Source organism: Lonchura striata, chromosome 2, assembly GCF_046129695.1.
Source record: "Lonchura striata isolate bLonStr1 chromosome 2, bLonStr1.mat, whole genome shotgun sequence".
Lineage (NCBI taxonomy): Eukaryota > Metazoa > Chordata > Aves > Passeriformes > Estrildidae > Lonchura > Lonchura striata.
The window spans coordinates 15,042,730-15,061,804 of NC_134604.1; the positions used below are offsets into that span (position 1 = coordinate 15,042,730).

General features: G+C 44.2%; 1 protein-coding gene across 1 annotated transcript; it reads right to left on the reverse strand.

The window, feature by feature from the left end:
• Positions 1 to 8,401: 8,401 nt before the first annotated feature.
• Positions 8,402 to 12,307, reverse strand: CREG1 (cellular repressor of E1A stimulated genes 1). Its single transcript, XM_021550123.3, has 3 exons — positions 11,935 to 12,307; positions 9,848 to 9,967; positions 8,402 to 8,587 (listed from the first exon to the last, which is right to left on the reverse strand). Exons 1-3 carry the CDS (start codon positions 12,268 to 12,270, stop codon positions 8,402 to 8,404), a joined length of 642 nt encoding a protein of 213 aa, XP_021405798.2. The 5' UTR covers positions 12,271 to 12,307.
• Positions 12,308 to 19,075: the final 6,768 nt, after the last annotated feature.

Genomic DNA, 19,075 nt, shown 5'->3' on the forward strand with positions numbered 1-19,075 from the left:
TCATAAGGCTTACAATTCTACTCTGAGGAATGGTTTGTTTGGAGTGTCACCTTCTTTTCAGCCTTTCTAGTGTTTCCATCTCAGGAGCTACACAGCACTGTAAAAACTTCAGCACTTCCTGCCCACATTGTGCATTGGTCAATCTTGCAAATACACTTCTACCAACAGTTTAAACCATACTGATGTTTCATTTTACTCACTTCAGTCAGATTGTAGGGACTTTGTTAACCCTGGGCTAGAAATGAATGCCAACCCTCGTTCAGCTGAACCAGCAGCAATTTTTCTCAATACAGACAAGGCCACAGCAGAAATATAAAACCCTTCCTGCTGTGTTAAGAAAAGCTCTCAGCTAAACTTGACTCTTCATCTAAACATATGGGTGGAGGAAAGTACATTTTCAAGAATTACCTGCACTGGGAAGACTGCAATATTTGATCTGTGGTTCCTGAAACAGAATGGGTCAGGGAACTGAAGTGGTCCCCAAGTACAACTCAGTGTGTTTAATGCTGGTTAAGGTGCAGCTCATTATCTGTAAGGATAAGATCTTTCATAAAATAGTCAAGGCCTACATTCAACTGGTTCTGTGCATCCATATGCCATCCTTTCTCTGGACACAAAAAATCCTGGAACAGCTCTAATGCAAGGGGCTGATTCATTCCCAGAAGCATTCCCTTTTCACGCTTACTGGTTATGCTTTGACTGTACTATATAAAAAAAAGCAGCAGGGTTTGCAGTTTTAACAGGAAATAAATGAAAACTAAAAAAAAAAAAAAAAAAAAAAAAAACAAACCCACACCACAGTCAAGCTGAGGATTAAAAAAATATATATAACTACACACTGCCCTCTGGCTCCTGTATTGCTACCACAGAGATATGCCTGTAATCATCACTGCAGACTGCTGGGATTGAGAACAGGTCGGTTATCAGGAGCTCTCCTAAGCCTATTTGATACAGCTAACACTTGCAGGCAAAATTAATTCCTACATCACCTGATGGAGAAGCTGGCTGACTTCAGAGATGTGAGAATCCAGACAGACTGCAGAGCCTTGCCCCTGGTCCAGCAGGGAGTGATGCTTGCAGTGCCATAATTAACTCAACAAGTATTAAAAACATTTCTGAGATGTTCACACAAAGATAATGGGTGTATAAAAAAGCAACTATTTTCACTGGTGAGCAAGCTGTAGCTTCCAGCCAGGCATGCCATTCAGACCAAGACACTGAAAAGAAATAGGCTGTTGTTTATAACATATAAGCCCACAATTTTTATTGACAAAATGTTGGAGACTGACAGTCCTACACTGCTTCACTGCATCTCAATGCACTGTAGTGCCTTACAGTGCAGCTTCCATTTGCTATAATTGGGTTCAACTGTGCTAATCCCCTTGGAATGCAGCAATTAATACTTATTTAGTGGTAATGGCTGCATTCCAAGAGGATTAGTCCCTGCCCTGCACTTTTGCCAGCAAATGGAGAGCTGGAAAGAAGACAGTGTCTAACTACAGGTCTTGCTTTGCAGCTCCCAACAGGGAGACAGAAAGAGTTGCTTTTTCTACAACTGCTCCCTTTTGTGTATGAAAATCCTGCTTTTCCAAGGAAAACCCACCTGACTGTCACTACTCCTTGCAGCTACATCGAACAAATAGAAACCCTGACATGTGCAACAAGAAAAAGAAAAAAAAAGCCCCAAACATAAAAAGGGACACCTGTGCAGGACTACAAAGACAAATATGGCCAGGAGTGCATGTTTCCTACAGGAGATTATAAACAGGCCCTGATATGATGCAAAAACATGTTTCTATTTATTATTTCAGGGATTTTTGTGACTGGCAGTTTCCCTTTTCCTGCTATGGTCTTAAAAATCTTCAGTATGACAGGGTTTGTGGAAACCTATAAAAGAGTTGTTAGGAGAAAGTTAAAATGCACCCTCTTTAAATGCTCAGTTTTGAGACTACTGAATCTGTAATATCAAATTTTTCCCTCCCCAGTGACACCTTTATGATCTGCTCTGGATTTTGTTTTTGTTAATGCACTCAGGAGACCACTGCTTATGTCATATTTTAAGGAGGAGGAACACTGCTTCTTTTCTTTTAGGCTACTCAAGCTACTCCCTCTGGCATCATCAACAGCCCTGTTAATTGAAGCTGAATTTTCCCAATTACATTGCAGCATATGTAGAAAAATTCAGTGACTTTATCACCACACATATTCTTGAAATGCTCTTTTTAATTATAGAACACCTTCAGTATTTTCTTGCATGGCTGTACAGAATATGATTTATCAGGTTATGCCTTTTATAAATATAAAAATATTGTGAAGCCACATTTTAAGGTCTGTGGCAGTATGTTCTTCTCCTTTATTCTCCTCCCCTCTTTACCCCTGACACACACCCCTTCTGCATGTTTCAAATGCTCACCTGAGGAAAAACTTAATTAAATTAACTGAAATTCAATTAAGCATTTAAAACAAATCAGAAATCCAATTCATGCTTGATTAGGCAACTGGTTTTTTGCTAAAAGGCAACAGGAAAATAGTGTGCAAAGTTCTTATAATCATATAATGCAGGGTTTGTGCAACTATTTCTCTTTCTTATCTCTAAACAATTGCCACCTTTTAATCTAGAAACATTTAACAGGTTTCACTGGCATAAAAACATTATGGAATCACAAATTATCTTCAATGTTTTCACATAAATATACATGCTTAGAAAGGCAATTACACACTATTACTTGGCACTGTCTCTTTCTCCCCCTTTGCACACACAAACCCTCTGTTTGGTTTTGTCAAGTTACTCTGTGCTTGTAGCAAATCACGGATTTATTTTACAAGCCTTAAAATGAATTACTCATAGATTAAAAACAAGTCATCTTATTCTTCAAATAAAGCATTCCTGTCATCTAAGGGTATTAAGATAAGCTACAAATATTTTACATGAGTGTTACAAACTGGTATATAGATTTTTGCAGGTAAGGGGAAGGGAAAAGTAATGATGCAAAGTAAATTTACAATCTGAGTCAGTGACAGTAGCAAAAATAATATGAAGTGGTTCTAGACCTGTTGGATACACTGACAATACTACTGAGGTTAAGGGAGAGACTGTCCTCTTTCCACAAGACCCAAAGCAGGTGTTGGGCCCACCACCAAAAATGTGTCACCTCTTTTGCTTAAACTGGATAAATTCTATGCAAAACTAAACCTAGCAGCTACAGGAATCAGAAGCAAATAGTAATGGGGAATTTTTGAGGCTTTTTAATGTAGGATATTAAGAGCTAGAAGAAGAAAATAACTCAGAATCATCATTACAACTATCAGGTTCTTTGATTCAAGCCTACCATCTGCTGAACAATATAGAATTGCACCCTTTCTGATCCTAACTGCATACCTGGTGACACTCAACCAGAATGCTCCAGCTCTACAATCAGCACAACTAATGAAACTCAAATTTTCAAAACATGACTTTTGTGCCTTTAATATATGTGAACTGGGGATTGTTTCCTCTCCCCAGCTCACAGCTATCATGACATTTATAGAAGCTTGCTAGCTTTGAGGTCAGACTCCCCATTTCAAATCTGAATCCAACAAAGTAAAAGCAAACCTGACAAAGGCAAGTGCCCAGAAATGTTACCTAAGCTTTGCTGCCACAGAAAACCAGGCTGTAAAGAACACTAACCCCTACACCCAGAATTAATAAGACTTGCAGCCTAATCTTTTTACACCAATTCAACTTAGAAACTCTGAGGAAGCCTCTAAACACAGAAGTTCTTAAGTCAAACAGCCCAGGGAGCAACTGCAAGAGGCTTGCATGAGAAACACAAGTGTTGAGCTCCCCAGCATACAGAAAATACAATTATTAGACAGAACTAAGGACTGCTCCACTCAAGCAGAGGATCTGGCGAGGAAGGCAGGACAGTGGCCTCAACCCCAAAATAAGCAGTCCCACAGTACCTGGACAAGAGCAGAGGTTGGGTGACAGCAACCCGGGTCAAACACACTTGAGTCAGGCTTAAGGCCAAGACAGTAGGACTGAGCAAGCAACAAGAGCCTGAGCTCTAACACAGTCCCCATGAAAAAAGGGGAAGCTTCAGGCTTTTCCCAGCTCATCACCCAAATACCTGCACATCATCAGGGCAACCCAAACCACAGGAGAGCAGCCTGGGGGCACTTGAAGAGCCCAAGATTAATTAGCTGTTGGAAATTACAAATCAGAGTCAAGTAGTTTAATTCAGCTCATAATAAGCCTGAGTTGAAGCATGGTCACACTAATGAACCCCCCCACTCTGGATTTGACAGAAATAAACATAGTTGAGTCTGGAGCTGGCTGCTCCCAGTCAATGTTCCGAGGCATTCTATACCTGTCTCCATTTCCTTTACTAGAGTTACTTAATTTAAAAACCTTTAAATCATTTTCATGGATATTACTTCTGAGCTCTCCATAGCACAAAATGATTACAAAACACAAAAAAATGATGAATGCTCCGGTTTTTTTTTGCAGCCAGCAGGCTGCTGTGTTTATGGAGGGAAGCAATCATAATGTAAAGCACTGTAGAAAAAGAATTTGTTCATATTATGCCCCTGTCGTTTGCTTTTCCAGCATCTTTGAGTTACGATGAATTCAATAACCACTTTTAAGTATTAAACATTTAACACTCCAGCCGAATGTAAGTCTGTGGCACCCTCTTGTGTTCAACGATATATTAGTTTATTGGATTTTATCTCGATTCAATGGTTTTGTTCAGGAAAAACCTTTTGAAAACAAATTAATGTTTTCAAAACATTATGAAATTACGTTTTGAACGTAAGTTACGATGAAGTTACAATTAACACTTTTGTGTTAGTCTGATACTCTGATTGACCTACCTCTATTTTATTGTGAAGATCACAGGCACAATATTAAATAGATAAGAAATTAATTCCAGAGAAAACTGAATAAAGGATTAAATGAATACCTGATATATTTAAGATCTATTGTGTAATGGTGTTGCATGTTGCAAGAGCCTACTGGGCACAAGACCTACATTTAAAACACAAGAAACAAATTGAAAATCAAGAAGTAGAAACACAAACATGTCAGTAAGCAAGATAAATAGAAGGAAGAACATGTAGTAGGAAGTAGAACACGACAGGTTGTGATTACCCTTATTAGATTCCCAGGTAACAAACATCCTGTGGCTTAGTGAGGTGCCTGCAGTTATGCCGTGTCAGATTCCCGTGAGTGCAGGTGCCTCCCAGGTGGGGAGGCTGACTTCATTGCTGGTGAGAATATGCTCAGGTACTTCAAGCATGCCCTGGCGGAGGATACTTACAGAAATCAAAACACTGATTCATTGCTTATAGCTGTATCAACTGATTATACTCAGCCCCTTCTGTTCTAAGCCCCAGTATTACTCCTGGATGGCAGGAAAAAAGGAAACGTGCTCACAAATTCCTGAATGGGCTGAACAGCAGCAGGTGAGCACAGGGAAAAGAGGTGAGGAAAAACAGGACCAGATGATGACTTTCTTGCGTTGGTGATACAAACATTTACATACCTATTACTAAGGGAGAAGCTTGATAACCTGAACTGCTTTATATTCCAATATGTATAAAACATACCAAAAAGTATTCTGTGAGATGCACAGATACAGCTCCAGAGTTCTTCTCTAATTGACCCTCAAATACAGGTCTGTACTTGTAGCTTAACTAGTCTTCTGTTCACTATTTTCCCAAAGAAACATCTGGTTGGGGTCTTCCCAAATGTCAAAGGTGAAGAGATTTGGATTATCACATATTAGCACATTCAATTGCAGTAGCATTACAAAACTGTTTTAAGATCTTACTGTTACCAAAAATGGCCCTTTCACTTTCAAGGAGGAAATACTTGGGAATTGATAGTAAAAGGAGAAGAAAACCAGAAACAAAGCCAGCCTTATTCTGCACCAAACCCTCAAGTGAAAGCAATACTTTTGCAGGTGGTGTACTGGTTTTGGCTGGGATGAAGATTTGGGTTTTGTGGTTGGGGTTTTTTGCCTTAGCTTGCTTGGAGCTGTTTTGAATTTGTGCTTAAAACAGGCTTGATAACACATCAATGGTTTATTGTTTATGCAATGTCAAGACCTTTCCTGCTTCTCACCTTGCCCTACCAGCAAGGAATCGGGGGGTGCAGAAGCCACTGGTGGGAGAAGGAAGTTGGGGATGTGTGGGATGATGGCATTTGCCTTTGCAATTTTTCATTTCACGGCATTAGATGCAGGAAAGCATGTAAAGTACAAAGACACAGATTTAATCCAAGGAGGGGAAGGCAGGTGTAAGCAGGGACATTCCCCCATGAATTCTAGCAAGAATGAAAGACACCAGAGAAACAGTAAAACAAGAACACTGAAAAGAGAGTGCCTGTATGGAGGACAGCAGGAGGGAGAGAATAATTCTTGGACATGCAATAAATAATGCTTGACACCACTTGTCAAAAAATATTTTAATTTTAACAAAAGCCCAGCATCATCAGTCTCACACATCAGAAGTTACAGGATTACATGTAATGCATTCAGGTGTCCTCACAGAAAGTATTGAGTCCATGACAGAGATTCAGCTGAGTTTTCACAACTGTCATATCTTATATCAATTTTTTTCCAATTTCAAACTAAATATCAGTGTTATCTATTCAACACAAATGGTTTCTATATTGTAAGGTTTTTTTATCCTAAATTAGTTTTAAAGTAGTAGAATAGAACAGTAGAACAGTAGCAAGTACCTTCCTTCCCCTTATGAAGAAAGAATTCCTAATAAGTTACATAAAAAATACTTTCACAAATCACCCCAGTATCTGAGAAAAGGAGTGATATAACAGTAACATTAATATATAGGGATCTTACATGACAAATCCCAATGTTCTATATATCAACCTCCTCTAAGGAGTCAAAATTCTTTACTCTAGGTCAACTAGGTAATATTTTCTCACTGTAAAATCAACTTGTTTGTTCATAAACACTTTTTAGTGTTGGTGAACTCAGCACACAGCAAATTGGAGAGGATGTTAAAAAGGTGGTTTTTGTGGTTGGGTGTAAGTCGCTTTAACACAGACTTAATTAAGCACACCTTTCATTAATTTCCATTCCATACAAATCATGACTCATTTGTGTCAAACTCTATTGCTTATTTTTCACTTCTGGGTTACTAATCCAAAATTGTTGTCTAAGGCTTCCAGATCCCAAAATCTGCTCAGTTCTGCTGTCGAGGGGAACATAAACTGATGAACTGCCATTTGATCAGATTAACAAAGCTGAGTATTTCAGAATCTCAATCAGAAAATATTTATCCTTCACAACATTCTCACTGAATTTACAAGACACTACTCTTCTTAAGTCAGATATTTTAGATACTACTCAATCTGCTCCTATTACAGAGCCAGGGCATGTAATCAGCTGAGGAATTACCAAGAACTCATCCTGAGGTATAGGTACAGCTGGTATGAACACAACTGTATTCTACAGCACATTCAATAAAACAGAAAAATGGCTCAAAAAAGTGAGTTTATCAGTGTGCAAAGAAAATTCTTAACAGGATTTGGAAACACAGCACATCATTTGCCACTGTAATACAGGCAATGCTTTCCATTTCATCAGCTGAGCCATCCTGTAGAACTTCACTATAAAATTCTAAACTAAACTGGTATTAAAAATAAAATAATATTGGAAAGTGCTCAGAAACATTATTTAACTAAGGCACTTTAGAACTGGACTAATTCTTCAGATTCCAGTAAACACAACATTTCTGAATTCACACTGTCAGACACCTTTCCAAATTCACATCCAGTGAATAAAATTTAGTTATTGCTTATGCAGAAAGGTTTTTCATTGTGACATGATTCAAGTCAGTGAGAAGTTAAATCTGCTTCATAAGGGTAATACATGCTCATTAACAATGCAAGGTGTTTGATTTATTATTAATTCAGCTCTACACTACATAGAAAAAATAAATCTTTTGTGAAACAGCCAAAGTCATTCATTTCCATATCAGCATCACCAAGGATCTTCTTCCACCTACAAGGAGTAAGAATAAGAGTGAAATGAATGCATAATTCATGCCGACTGTGCTAAAATACATTTGAAAGTTTTGAAGACTTAGTTTTATGTAGACAATAGAACACGATTTCTCTACACTTCAAAATCATAAGGACAGATTCAACAGCAATTTTCTTTTGGAACTATCAGCAATATTGCTGCAATCCCATTAATACAGCTTCAGAAATGCTGAAGAGTCTCACTACTATCAATTTTTAGACCAAAACATCATCAGTCTTGCAATTAATTCAAACAGAGGAAAGTGACAGTGCCAATTCCACAGGAGAGTCACTCATTGCTATTAACAACAAGAACTTATACAGATGTGAAATATAATGAGAGTTAGCCATGAAAAACTTCGGTACTTACTAAGGCTTGACACTGTAGTACTCTTCTGGTGTCACAATTTTCAATCCTCCAAAGTAGTCCAGGACCCAAATATTGGTGATGTTGAATTTGGCAAAGAACCAATTATGATCCTTGGGCCAACTTTCCATTTCAGGGTGGCGACTGAATAATGCTTTTTTGGCTATGTCTGCTTCTGAATCATTCACCTAAACAAAAACCAGGAAAATATTACAAAAAGATAGTCATGTAAAGATGAGTTTTAGCTAAAAAACCACTGCTGACTGCAGTGTGCTTTTTATAGTCCAGCCCTTGTCCCAAGGGGTTCATTACTGTGGCTGAGTCTGCTCATCTTCAGTATGGTGTGCAACTGTGTGAGACAGGAAACACTTACAAAGTAGTGGATTTCAACATTAAATCAAAATGCTGCTTTTAGAGTTAGCATGAGCAACATAAGAATATATTTTTAAAGAAAGCAGAAAATGGAGAAGTATGGATGCTAGGTGAATTATTATAATGTGATGTGTCTCAGGGGTAATTTCACCTCATCTGTACCTGCTCATTCAAACTGACAGAAACAGATACAACTGTGCCCAGACATTTGCAAACACACAAACACAAATGGGATGGCATTACAGAATCTACAGTGAAGGGAAGGTGAAAAGTGTGATGGCACTTAATATACAATGTGCAGATGTTTGAAGAGTTAAATCAACAGTTTAGAGCTCTGGGTCTAGTACAAGAAGAACCACCTAACTCAGGAAAGCAATTAGAAGACTGAGTACATTGCTGAGCACAATGTACAAATATCAGAGCTGTGAAAACACCAAATAAGAATTGAGATATCAAGTAAGAGAGAGTAGAGTAGTGATGACTAGTTCTCATTCTGAATCATTATCCCCGACAATGGGATCAGGATCTTCAATGAATAACACATGCAGCTCTCAATTCCTCCTACAAGACACCAAAGTACTGGTGAACAAGAGAACACTGCCCTGGCAGCAATGCCACCACATCACACAATGCACACTTTTTGTCTATAGTGCCTGCAACTTTGTAGTTCAGTTTAGTATTTACTTCAGCAGAGTTTCAGAAGAAGGCAAATCACACTGCTTGAACTAAAGAATTTAACTGAGCAAGAGAGATGTGAATGAAATATGAAGGTTTTTCCAAAATAATGGCCTCAGACTTCTTAGTTTCAGAACACATTGACAGGAATGAGGGAGATTTCCTGCATTATTGTCTCCCCAAATTCTTTGCTAAAGGCATGTCAACAGAGTTTCTGCAAAAATCAAGCGTTAACTTTTTTTCTCTCACACAAACTACAAGCTGGCCTTTGGGCATCACAGCAGAGAACACTTCAGCATGTGCTTCTGCACAGAATTTCCCACCTATCTCCTCTCCCTCCACTGAACAGATCTGTATTTGATGCACACCACCTTGCCCAGTGTCAGCTTTCGGCTGCTTACCTTGACAATGCTCCCAACGAAGATGATGTGGGCACAGAGCGGGTTCTGGGGATCATATCTGTGCTTCCTGCAGTAAGGAGTCTGTGCCAAAGACACAGTCAAAGAGGCATTTGAATTGACCTGAAATGCAAGAAGAAGGATAAGAGGTTTATGTTTACTTATGTGAAAAATATGTCATACCCACCACATTTTCAGCTCTTGGTATTTTATTCATCTCTTGGTCCTTTATTCAGCTAAGTAATACTGGCAGAAAGAACAAAGCTGTCATCACCTTTTCCTAAATACATCTGAAAGGCTCCTTGGGCGAGTTCTGAATCTGAAATAAAGCCCAGTTCAGAGGTGTGCTGAAGCTTGTTAACAAAGTGCACACATCACAGAACAACACTCCTTAAAACTCTGAATTCAGCCTACCTATTTCACATGCAAATTATTATATGTTACAACTCACAGAAACAAAGGACAGTACAGAAGACAAGGACATACAGTGAATTTCATCAGGTAAATTCTGGCAGAAGGGCAAAGTGTTACTGAGAAGGCAACCAACTCAGCTTTACAACTGTTGGTAAAATTAATTAGAACAAAAACATCTCTTCAAAAAAGCCTCCCAGCTCTCCCAAACAGCTCTTTTGGCATTTAAAGTGAATTTTAGAAGTTAGGTTTTAAAAGAAAATCTGAGTATTTAAGTGAAACACCTAACTTGAAGAATTAAAGAACCCATAGCTGAGTGTTTTTCTAAAAACTAATCTGGTGACCATGGCTTGAAAAGCACTGGTGCCAAACAGGATTGCAGAATGCTACGTACTAAGGGTCATTATCTCCCAGTAAGGGAAGTTCCCCTGCTTTGAGAAGTTTAGTTAGAAGGGCTCATGTCCAAGAGAAACCCTCCACAGTCACTTGAACACTATGGAGAGCACCAGTGACCTCATGAAACAGAAGCAACCACTTGAGAGATAGGAAGTTGCTTAACTCCCAAAAAGCTGACTCATGATTATTTGGCACCTTCTCCCTTGCCTATGACTATCACGTGTCAAGAGTTTCTGCTCTGAAGCAGCAAAATAAGGACCTGTTGAGGAGGCTTCTGAAGGAAATATTCATTTCTAGTTTATTCCGTGGGTTTTATGTTATTCTGAAAGCAAACAGCTGACTCTGGGATGGATAGAAAGGTATCAGGCAAAATAAATTAGACTCTCTACAGTACTCAGACTTATGATTAAACTATTCTAAGGTAACAAACTAAAACCTGACAGGGAACAAACAAAAAATGATGAAACAGTCTGAAAAATTACCATTATTTTGTGTTGACTAATATTATAAGTTTTTAAAACAAACTGCTATTTCATTAAGTTTTTAGCAAACTCTTGGCCACAAAAGATCTGGGACAAGGCAAATTACACACTCAGAATCTCAGCATCCCAACGCTGCCTTTCCATGTAGCTTATGGTAAGCTCCAGGGATTCAATAACTATTCCTTCAGCAGGCTCTGTTAGAATTCTCTTTGCTCAGGTCTCACACTGACAAGTTTCTGTCCTTTCGACTTTTTTGTGTTTGAAATTTTCACTGTTCAAATATTCTGTGGCACCTCATTTCTTTGCTCAGTGCTTCTGGAAGCTGCAGACAGTTCCTCTGTCTGGTGCTGCCCTTTCTTTCTCAAGACCATGATCAGCAGGAACTTTTCAGGAGACCTCCTGACTGTCACCAGAGTCAGCACTGCTCAAGCACCAGTAATTGTTCCCAGGGGCGACAACCATGGAACAGCCACAAACTAAAGCACAGATGAGGAAGAATTTCACGCTGAGGATGGCAGGGCATGAACAGCTGCCCACGGAGGTCATGGAGTCTCCCTCTCTGGAGAGTCCTACCAGGATACCTGCCCGAGGTGACCCTGCCGTGGCAGGGCGTTGGGCTGAATGATCTCCAGAGGTCCCTCCCAGCCCCAGCAATCCCGTGGCTCTGTGAACCAGCTCTGTCACACTGCCTCGCCATCCCCACTTGCTGCTGAGCGCAGGCCTGTGTGACCCGGCCGCTTCTCCGAGCGCCCTCCGGGGGGTCACTTCGCACCCGCGGTGTCACCGCCCGGCCCCGCTCACCTCCAGGTCCTGCACGGAGATCTCCATGTCGGTCAGGTACAGGTAGGGGACGCCGCTGCCGCCGCAGGGCCCGGGCGGGCCGTCGCTGAGGGAGAAGATGTTGGCGAAGGGGCGGCCGCGCAGCCCCTCCTGCGCCGACAGCGTGGCCAGCGCGCCCCAGTCGCAGCTGTGCAGGACGTAGCGCGCCATGCGCGCCGCCTCCTCGGGCGGCGGGATGGCCGCGACGGCCGCCAGCAGCAACCCCGAAGCGGCGCTCAGGAGCAGCAGCGGCGCCATCGCTCCCCGGCCAGCCGCGGACACGGACATCGCTCCCCGCACAGCCGCGGACCGGCACATCCCGGCCCGCACGGCGCCGGCCCCCGACTGCCGGGCCCGCACCTACCGCCCGCCCACCCGCCGGGAGGGGCGGAGCCTCCCCTGCCTCACCAATGGGAGAAGCGCTGCCCACCCCCTCGAGCCAATGAGCGACAATCTCGGGAGTGACGAGCTACCATCCCCTCTGCCAGCCAATAGACTTGCGAGGTCCGCGCTCTTCAGCCAATGAGAGCCGCTAGGGGCGGGCCAATGCGCGCAGACGATGTAAACAACCCCGAGTGCGCGGCCCGGGAGGGGGCGGAGTCACCGCCAGGCCGGCAGCCAATGGGAGCCCTGCGGCGCGTCACCGAACGGACGGGACAGAGCCCGAGAGCGGCGAGTGCGGGCTGGAGTGCCGAGGGAGCCGGGCCAGGCAGCGAGGGACACAGCCAGCCTTTCCCTGAACACCTCCCCGGGCAGCCCACTCCAATGTCGAATCACCCTTTCTGTGAAGGAATTCCTCTAAATGTCCAGCCCGAGCATCCCTGGCACACCTGAGGCCATTTCCTCTCCCCTGTCCCTCGGTCCCTGGGAGCAGGGGCCAAGCCCCACCTGACACGCTCCCTTCAGGAGCTGCAGAGCGGGCAGGTCCCCCCGAGCCGCCTCCTCTCCGGACTGACACCCCCCGCTCCCTCAGCGGCTTCTCACAGCACCGCGCTCCAGACCCTTCCCCGGACTCGCTCCGGCCCCTCAGGGCCTTTTCCGAAGTGAGGGGCCAGAGCTGGACACAGCATTCGAGCTGTGGCCGAGTACAGAGGGACAATCCTGCCCTGCTCCTGCTGGCCACGCTACTCCTGCTCCAGCCCGGGATGCCACTGTTGGCAAGTGGAAAAGTGGTGGCAGCGCTCCCGCTGGCCGGCGGGGGGCGCTGGCGGGACGCGGCTCCCGGCGATGTCCCGGGATATCCCCGCCATGTCCCGGGACATCCCCGCCATGTCCCGGGATATCCCCGCCATGTCCCGGGACATCCCCGCCATGTCCCGGGATATCCCCGCCATGTCCCGGGACATCCCCTCCATGTCCCGGGACATCCCCGCCATGTCCCGGGACATCCCCTCCATGTCCCGGGACATCCCCTCCATGTCCCGGGACATCCCCGCCATGTCCCGGAATATCCTCGCCATGTCCCGGGACATCCCCTCCATGTCCCGGGATATCCCCACCATGTCCTGGGACATCCCCTCCATGTCCCGGGACATGCCCGCCATGTCCCGGAATATCCTCGCCATGTCCCGGGACATCCCCGCCATGTCCCGGGACATCCCCGCCATGTCCCGGGATATCCCCGCCATGTCCCACCAATGTCCCACCGATGTCGCGGAGATGTCCCGCGAATTCCCGCCTGTGCCGAGCCAGTGTCCCCTCCGACACCCCCGGGTCGGAAGCGGCCCGTTCTGCGGGGTCACAGTGACGCGGGATAGGCCGTGGCGCGGTGCCTGGCAGCAGCCCTCCCCTGGCATCACCCCTGCTCTGTGTGCCTGGGGAAGTCTGTCACATCCTGGAAGTGTCCAAAAACCGCGTGGATATGGCACTTGAGGATATGCTTTAATGGTGAGCACGGGGTGCTGGGGTAACAGGTGGACTCGGGGATCCTAAAGTTCTTTCCCAACCATAATGATTCTGTCAGTCTACAAATCCAAGGGGTGGCACCATCGGCCGCACTGTCCCTGTCCACTGCTAAATCAGCCTCACGGCTGGTTCTCTGTCACCACAGGTGTTTGGGGCCAAGCCTTCCCTTGGGAAAACCTTATCCTTTAATCACAGTAGCAGGGATTATCTGGTTTGGGCCACAGAGCCCACAGAATGATTTGCCACTAGGCAGAGCTCAGGTGTTAGCTCTTGCACACTGCAGGATGTATGTCAGAGCCCTTGCCCTCTGCAAGGCCTGGTTTTGTCAGTTGAACACCATTCCACCTTCCACTGAAGGCTCTTCCAAGCATTACTTACCCAAATAAACACTGAGCTAGCTTATTTTATTAATCACTTTGTGCTCAGTAACCTTATAAAGATTTGTAGAAAGAGATGCTTGAAACTGGGGTAATACTGAGACTTGATTCAATTGGTCCTAAAAGATGGTGGGTTTTCATATTTCCACCTGGATCGAAATATGTCCACACTATGTAATTAGCAACGTAGCACTGAGAAAGCCAAATTAACTTGCCCTGTGACCACCATCTTCCCCAGGTGCTCCACAGCACCCACAGCTTATAGCAGGCCAGATGGATCATCCTGTTGGGCTTAACTCAGCAAGGAAAACACACCACCATCCATTCCCTGTTTTCTATCTGCTGTCCTGTACAGGCAGAACAAAATAATTTTTCCTCCAGTATTCTCTTTGCCTGCAGAGCATGGTTAGAGATCCCTGCCTCTTCTCGAGCCTTCTGCTCCTGCTTTCTCCTGGAGATGCTCAGGAGAAACTGAAATTTTCATAGGAAAAAAAAAAGAGAAAAAGGATGCTCTAAACCCCTGATGTGCAGCCACTAGGCTCTCTCACTTCCTCCGTTAGATCTCAGAGAAAGGAGAAGGATTCTTCTGTTGTGCTGCAATATTGTCTAGGGGCTCTCAGCATCCTTGCATAACAGGGTCAAGAAATTATTGGTAGGCACTACTAGTTCTCCTTTCCAAATCATGTGCTTCACTGCATTTAAAAGCCAGTAAATAGACAGTAATATCTCACCATAAATGGAGCCAAATTTTCTTCCTCCAAGGTTGAGTTCATGGAACAATCTTAACTTCAGTGTGTTTTGTATGTGATGGGCTTCAGGCTGTGTCCCTGGAGAAGATGTATTTTAGTCAGAAAGTGGGCAAGGTTTCCATCCTGGCTTATGTCATGTTTTGCCTGCCCTCTTCAGAGCTGGTTTTCCCTGAGCCAGCTCTCTCTGCAGACAGCCTGGTTGCTGCATGGCTTGGGCACGGTTTCTCCTCAGACACAGCCTAGCTGTGCTCTGGTCCAGGCTTCCTGTCTAGGTCATGCAGTCTGTCCGTGAACAGAACCCTTTCTGTGTCAAGATAACACTCGGGGGCTGTGCAGTCTCGCTGTGTGCAGCGCTCGATTCCTGAGCCAGGCCCGCTCTCCGCATCCAAATGACAGCCAGGGTGATTAAAGTCACTTGCCGCTGCCTGTGACAGAAGAGACTGACCGGTGAGTCAGCTCTGGCAGAAGCTGAAGTGCTCAGTGCTTTGAAGTGCCAATGCTTGGTGCTACATGAGACCCACCATGCAAATTGTTTCTAAAAATGTTGGTTAGATTCTCTCCTGAGGAGATACCAGCCCTGCTGCTGTTACAAGTGGCACACAGCACAGACCTCTACTGAGCAGAGAGGTATTGCATGTTTGTGCATAAGACATTTATTTGTTCTCACTCTCAAACTTCCTGAATTACCTTGGTTGGGAATTTAGCTTGTGGCTCTTTCCTTGGTGTATTTTTTAGAAGATAGGTAGAGTTATTACAGCCCTGGTGTGGTCAGCCAAAAGTCCTTTTACTTTTTTAACAGCTACCATACAGGCAGTGGCAAGAGGGGCTTCCTCTGTTCACAACCTGTTAGGGACAGAAATACTGTTCCATTTGCAGTTAGAAAATCCTGTTCAGACAAAGCTTGGGCTGCATGCTGAGGAAGCTGCTGGTGAGGGCCACTGCTTGTGGAGATGCTTTCTAGGACACTGAGAGATGGGCAGTAGGACTGGCCTGAGAAGAGTATAATCCAAACCAGCACATATACCCAGAATTCTGTCAGCAGCCATGTTCTGACTTGTTTTGTTGGTTTATATTAAGCCTGGTGTACTAAAACTAACAACTATAGAGGAACTGCTCGGTCTAGAAGCAAGCTGTCAGTGGCTCATGATGATAATATTTGTCCCACCACTATATGAGTAAAATGGGATGCAGCCATTCCTCTTAACACCCCAGCTCAGTTTGTTCTCTGGAGTCAAGCAGATCAGGCCTGTGGGACCAGGGTGATCTATCTCACTGTGATCTCATTATTACGAGGTAAAATGCTCCCTGTACCATACAGCACTTTTAAACTTTACTGGAAAAAGTGCAGTAAAGTGTATTTTTTACAGTAAAGTTTAAAAAGTGCAGTAAAGTGCTTGGGGACAGGCTTTTGCCCAGAACCTGGCAATTAGGAAGCCCTAATTAAGAAGCCTGGTTAGTCTGAACCACGATGTTAGCGCTCAGGCACCAGCTGATAGTCAGGAACACATGAAATTATTCAGTTTTTCAGTTACTCTCTACCACCTACTTTTTTACGTGGCCACTACAAAAACCACCCAAACTCACATTCCAATTCAGTTTAGTTAGAGCCACTTTATAGCCACGTCCTTCCATTTAACTCCCTTTGGTGACGGGACTTTCCCGCTGACATCAGTTCCCAGGGTGCAGAGAGCCTGGGACGCCGGCCCGTGTGTCCGTGTGTCCGTGTGTCCATGTGTCCGTGTGGGTGCTGGCACGTGTGTGTTTGTGTGTCTGTGCTCTCAGAAGTGCTTCGCTGCAGCTGCAGGACCCGAGCACAAAAATGTCAATGGTACGAAGCGTTCCAGCTGAGTTCATTTCCTGCTGATAAGTCCCCGAAGAAGAGGGTGAGGCTCAGCGCCCACGGTGCTGGTTCAGTGCTGAGGGCCACGGGCAGACAGCTCGGGGCACACTTAGCAGAACGGTGGGTTCAAAAAGCGAGTTTCCCACAGAAAAAACGCTGCTCACGTTCGCTTCCTCTCGGGCTGCCAAGTGTCAGACCTGCTGTGTAAAGCCAACCCAAAACAGGATGTTGGCTTTTCGAGTTGATTGATCTTTGAAATGCAAATGTTGTTTCTTTGGTGGTTACCTTATTCCCCCCCCCCCATTTTTTTTTCTTTTTCAGTTAAGAATTGAGTTGCTTGAGTGAGAACAGAAAGGGTTGAGACCCCATTTTCAGGAGGTCAAAAGCCCAATATAGTAACAGCTGCTGGTTAGTGAATTCCAGGAAAGGATGTGGGTAACAGCAGCCAAGGCCAGGCAGAGAGGTGGACAGAACGACCTCAGATACTGGCACTGACAGGTGAGCTGCACTAAACCCCTCAACAAATGGCTTAACAAAGCCCAGAGTTGCAATCTGTCCTGCAGGAACACACAGCTCCCTCCACCCTTCGCTCTCCCACCACCGTGACAAACATACCTTCCCAGATTTGGCAGCTAGGCAGACACACCCAAATAGATAAATGCACAGACACAAATGTCAGAGACAAAGTTTCAGATGCCCTCTAAAGCACTTTTAACTAGCTGGGTTTTGAATAAAGCATTGCCATGTCTCTGCATCTCCTTTTTGTTGCTCCCTCTGAGCACCCTGCAGAGGCTCCATTGTCCATCCTTCATAGCCAAAATGAAAAAAGCCAGCAAATGTTGCCCGTGGTGTTTCCAAGCATGGCAGAACCTCTTACGCCACCTGTTCTGAAGGAATGCCAGGATGAAGGAGTTCCTTACACCTCTCCCTCACATCCTGCCTGTAGCAGGAGTGCCAGTCATTTCTTCTTGAAGCAAACTTGCTATGCTGGCCTCACATGTCTTGAAAAGAATCAGACAGGAAGCTGCAAAATCCAGGGGGCCATAACTACAGCATTTTCTCAGTCAAATGAAATTTTCCCCCAGAGCCTGTTTTATAGTCTTCACTAGTGATGACTATATTTTTTTTTCCCCTGCAGAACAGAATAAATTTGGAACTTTTTTTAAATATAAGAACAAGTTAGTCTATGTCACAGACACTGCTACATCCCAGGTTTGTAAGCAGGGATATACAGAAGGATGCTGAGTCATACTCGAAGATACCTCCAAGTATTTCCAAATGCACATCTTTGACACACCCAGTTTCTCTGTAGAACCTCCCTTAATATGGTTTGTTTCAAAGTTCTTGCAGCTAAAGCATGTGGGTTGTTTGTTCAGATTTTCTGGTGGTTTTCAGTCCAGAAACAAGAGAGGAGAATAAATCCACACCTCATGTCTTCCTGTCAGGAAAAAAACATACACCATATTTCTGTGCATTCACCCCTTGCTCCTTCAGGAAGGAAGATATAGCATCAAAAAGTGTCGAAAGTACAGACAAAATGACAAAAGTGCTCCGAGTACTGCATACCATGCCCAGAGCAATGGCATTTGGGAATCCAGCAGGCAGAAAAAATTTGCTTTTGTGGCAAGATACTTGGAGGCAGAAATAAATGGAGTGAAGAATTGTGGTGGGGGCAGCTGCAACAGCTTTTGCTTTACTAATATGGGTGAAGTGATACTGCCTCTCCCTAGCAGTTTCCTTTTCTGTACACCTAAGCAAATGGTTTCCTCTGCACAGCAGAACCCCTGAAAGCAGAAAGAAAATACTGAACCAGCTCCTGAGCAGCAAGAAACAGTTATGGGAGGTGTGACTTTGACGGTGTGTTACATTGCAGATATCTTGAAAGCAACACTTTAAACACTTTCAACCCATGTCCACTGAAACCCCTCAGCTTGAAATCCTCCTTCTGTCCCCACAGCAGGCAAAGCATGGGCAGTAGAAGAATCCTGTCCTCTCTGCCTCAACCCTACTTCTCATTTCAGTTTATATTCCCTCTCCTAATGTACCATTGGCAGGACTTGAAGAAATGAATAGGATTTCCAAATAAGTGGTAGTTTCATTTTCATATTTATTTGAGATTTCATTTTCTTATATCTACAGTTGCAGCATCTTCTGGTTGCTTACAGCAGAGGGGTTTCATCTAATCCATCTAATCCAATGTTTCAACAACAAAAATTTAATTAGTCCTCTTGCCCAATCTCCAGATTGCAACA

Excerpts from the sequence above, each read along its gene's own strand:
- CREG1 (XM_021550123.3), bottom strand. The coding sequence starts at position 12,270 with ATGTGCCGGTCCGCGGCTGTGCGGGGAGCGATGTCCGTGTCCGCGGCT. Across the intron at positions 9,968-11,934 it reads TCTCCGTGCAGGACCTGGAG|GTCAATTCAAATGCCTCTTT; the intron begins GTGAGCGGGGCC and ends CTTGCATTTCAG. Across the intron at positions 8,588-9,847 it reads TCGTTGGGAGCATTGTCAAG|GTGAATGATTCAGAAGCAGA; the intron begins GTAAGCAGCCGA and ends GTTTTTGTTTAG.